The sequence below is a fragment of the Parus major genome, chromosome 27 (genome assembly GCF_001522545.3).
Source record: "Parus major isolate Abel chromosome 27, Parus_major1.1, whole genome shotgun sequence".
NCBI lineage: Eukaryota > Metazoa > Chordata > Aves > Passeriformes > Paridae > Parus > Parus major.
This window is the reverse complement of record NC_031796.1, coordinates 767465-770926: the sequence shown is the minus strand read 5'-3', so window position 1 is coordinate 770926 and position 3462 is coordinate 767465. Positions and strand designations below refer to the sequence as shown.

General features: G+C 54.7%; 1 protein-coding gene across 1 annotated transcript in view; it reads left to right on the top strand.

Moving 5' to 3' along the window:
• FBXL20 (F-box and leucine rich repeat protein 20) overlaps window positions 1-3462 on the top strand; it is a 39076-nt gene extending 35614 nt beyond the window's left edge. The window contains exons 12-14 of the mRNA XM_033520009.1: window positions 741-892; window positions 1966-2178; window positions 2890-3462. Coding sequence (XP_033375900.1) covers window positions 741-892; window positions 1966-2178; window positions 2890-2997 — 473 coding nt within the window. The 3' untranslated portion in view covers window positions 2998-3462. The remainder of the gene's footprint in view (window positions 1-740; window positions 893-1965; window positions 2179-2889) is intronic.

Sequence of the window (3462 nt, the reverse complement as noted above, 5' to 3'; positions counted from 1 at the left end):
TATATATATTTATATATATAAATTATATATTACTTTATATATTTTATATATTTTATATATGATATAAAATATTTTTATATATTCTTATAAATAATAGATATTTAATAGTGGGACCTGGTAGGTCAAATAATGGATTTGTGAGAGAAAATCCCAGATTTTTGAGGGAAAATCCCAGAGAAAAAACTCATCTTGCTAAAAATAAAGGGATTTTCCCCTGGTTTGGAAAACCACGGGGAAAATTGTGGAACAGCAATGATTTGAGGGGATTGAAACCAAAATGTCCTGAAGTATTTACAGGGAAAGGGGTGGAATTGACTCAAAATTCCTTGGGAAAAACCTCCAAGCCCCAGGGAAGATTGGAAATGGAGGCTGAGACGAAGGGAAAATGGGATTGTGGATCCTGAATTTCCTGGGCAGAAATTGGGGAGGTGAAGATGGATCAGCCCAGGCAGGAGGGGATTGGGAATTAACCCCAAAAAGGAAGAAGTGAAGCTGAGCCAGGGCACAAATCCACCTGGGAATTTGGGATTGGGAATCTTTGTGTGGGATTCCTCTCCTGCAGAAAAGCAGGAATATAAATCCATGGGCAGTTGGGAGGGAATCTGAGCCCTCCTTGTCCTTCCAGAGGCACATCTGGGACACGCTGGGGAGCTGATTGCAGGAATTTAAAAACAATCCAGTGATGCCTCTGCATCCCAGTTCTCCAAGGGCAGATTTCCACGAGGAGATGGATTCCTGAGTGGGGAAATCTCACGGATTAGGGAAAACCCTGCAGTTTTGCAGTTTGTCCTTGTGCCCCAGCACCAACTGGAAAGGGTTTTTCCTTCTTTTCCAGATAACAGACAGCACACTAATCCAGCTTTCCATACACTGTCCACGGCTGCAGGTCCTGGTGAGTATTCCAAGGGACATTCCCAGCATTTCCTGTCTCCAAACAAAGGGATTTTAATCACTCCCTGAAAAGTTGGAAGAATTCTGCTGGAAACCTGACCCTGAGGAGCCTCTTTTCTCTGTCCTGCTGCTCACAGAAATCCCACACCAGGCAGGAAAAGGGTTGTGGGGATTCTCCTGGGAGCAGAATTCCCAGTGGGATCTGCTGTCTGTCCATCTGTGGGAGAGGAAGGAGCTGGAATGCTCAGTGGCTCTGGGAAGCCACATTCCTTTGGGGCTGAATGAATCTCTGGGAATTTGGTCTCTGTCAGCCCTGGGTTTGTGCTGTGAGGGATCCTGTCCTGGCAGTTTGGGAATGTGGGAATGGGGGTTCTCCAGAGCAGTCATCCCTCAGGAAAACCATTTCCAGCTCCTGGCTCAGCCCCTGCTTCCTCCTTGAGGACTTTCCAGCTGAATCCCCCAAAAATCCACCCTGAGGAGAGGCTGTTGTGATCCTGCTGCTTCTGGGAGCCAGAGCCAGGGCTCTTCCCACGGTGGGAGAGGCCAGAGGTGTCCCAGAGGTGGGATCTTGGATAGCTCAGGTGTGCTGGGATCTCTGTGCCCCCCTGGGGTCTCATCCCTCCCCCTGGGGAAGGCAGGGACCCTCAGGATGATCCTGTTCCCATGGCAGGGACATTTCCCACTGTCCCAGGCTGCTCCAAACCCCTCACATCCATCAGCGATGGATTTGGGCTCGTGGAGACCTGAAATGGTTCAGGTTGGATGTTTTCCATGGGTTACTCCAGGCTGGGACACTGCCAGGGATGCAGGGGCAGCCCCAGCTGCTCTGGGCACCCTTTTCCAGGCCCTCCCCACCCTCCCAGGGAGGAATTCTCCTGCTCCAGCTGGAAGTTTTCCCTTTGGAAGCACATCAGTCCTCAGAAACCCACGGAGCCCAGTGGCTCTAGTGCAAGGAGCCAGCACAGGCCAGCCCAGACCCACCAAGCACAGACCACCCTCTCACATCCCCAGCGAGCTCCTGGCTGGTTTTGGGGTGTCAGGAGCTGGGTTTAACCCCTCTGTTTGGGGGGACAGAGTTTATCCCACTGCGAGCTGATCACGGACGACGGGATCCGTCACCTGGGGAACGGCGCCTGCGCCCACGACCGCCTGGAGGTGATCGAGCTGGACAACTGCCCCCTGATCACTGACGCCTCCCTGGAGCACCTCAAGAGCTGCCACAGCCTGGAGAGGATAGAACTGTACGACTGCCAGCAGATCACACGGGCCGGCATCAAGAGACTCAGGGTGAGCAGGGACAGGGGAGCGCTGGGATCGGGGGGTTTGTCCATAGGGAGGGCTGAGCTGAGTCCCCATCATCATCATCATCATCATCATCATCATCATTGTCATCATCATTGTCATCATCGTCATCATCATCATCATCATCATCATCATCATCATGGCCTGCTGCTCCTGCTCAGAAGGGCAGTGAGAACCATCAGTGATGGATTTGGGCTCATGGAGCCCTGAAATGGTTTGGGTTGGATGTTTTCCATGGGTTGCTCCAGGCTGGGACACTGCCCCAGCTGCTCTGGGCACCCTGTGCCAGCCCTGCTCACCCTCCCAGGGAGGAGTTCCTTCCCAGGATCCCCTCTCAAGTTCATTTCTCCAGGTGTAAACAACATTTTGTCTGCAAACAGAATATGGATCTGTAGTTACACCATAAAATTATGGAGTCTTTGGGTGGTTTGGGTTGGGAAAGCCCCTCCAGTCCCACCCCTGCTGTGGGCAGGGACCTTCCACTATCCCAGCTCATTCCAAGCCCCATCCAGCCTGGCCTTGGACACCTCCAAGGACGAGGATCCCACCAGTTCCCCACAACTTCCCAATTACCGGGGCGGGAGGAGCCTCATTCCCTGTCCCCAGGTGCCCCCACCGTGTCACCCTGTCACCCGTGGCTGTTCCCCAGGAGCTCCGGGCGTGTCCCTGACTCGTTCCCTGTGTTTCCCCTTCCAGACCCACCTGCCCAACATCAAAGTCCACGCCTACTTCGCCCCGGTGACCCCCCCGCCCTCGGTGGGCGGCAGCCGACAGCGCTTCTGCAGATGCTGCATCATCCTATGACACTGGAAGCTGCTCCCGGCCAGCGGGGCTGGAACCACGCCCGTGCCATCCCGGGGGACACCAGCGATCCCAGTGTCATCTGCCAGGGCCAGCGAGCGGGGCCGGGGTGCCCTGTAGCCACCCACACCCCCCTGTGACCCCACCCGGCCCGGCGGGATGAGCGACTCGCCACGGGAGCTGCGCCGCGATTCCCCGGCTGGATCGGCCTGATCCTGAACCATTCCTGCTGGGAATACCCCGGGGAAAAACCCTGGGAAGGAGGGGAGGGAGCCCAGCCTGCAGGGACTGATGCTGCTGGTGAGGTTGGAAAAGGAGCCGAGGTCCTTGGAAGTGGGGAGAGGAGAGGAACACGCTTTAACCCCGCAGTTGTGCGGGGGGAAAAACAACCCCAACAAACCTGGAAACCCCAACAAGGTCTGTGTCCCTTTGTCAGGGAGGGAATGGAACAGCAGCTGCTGAGCCAGG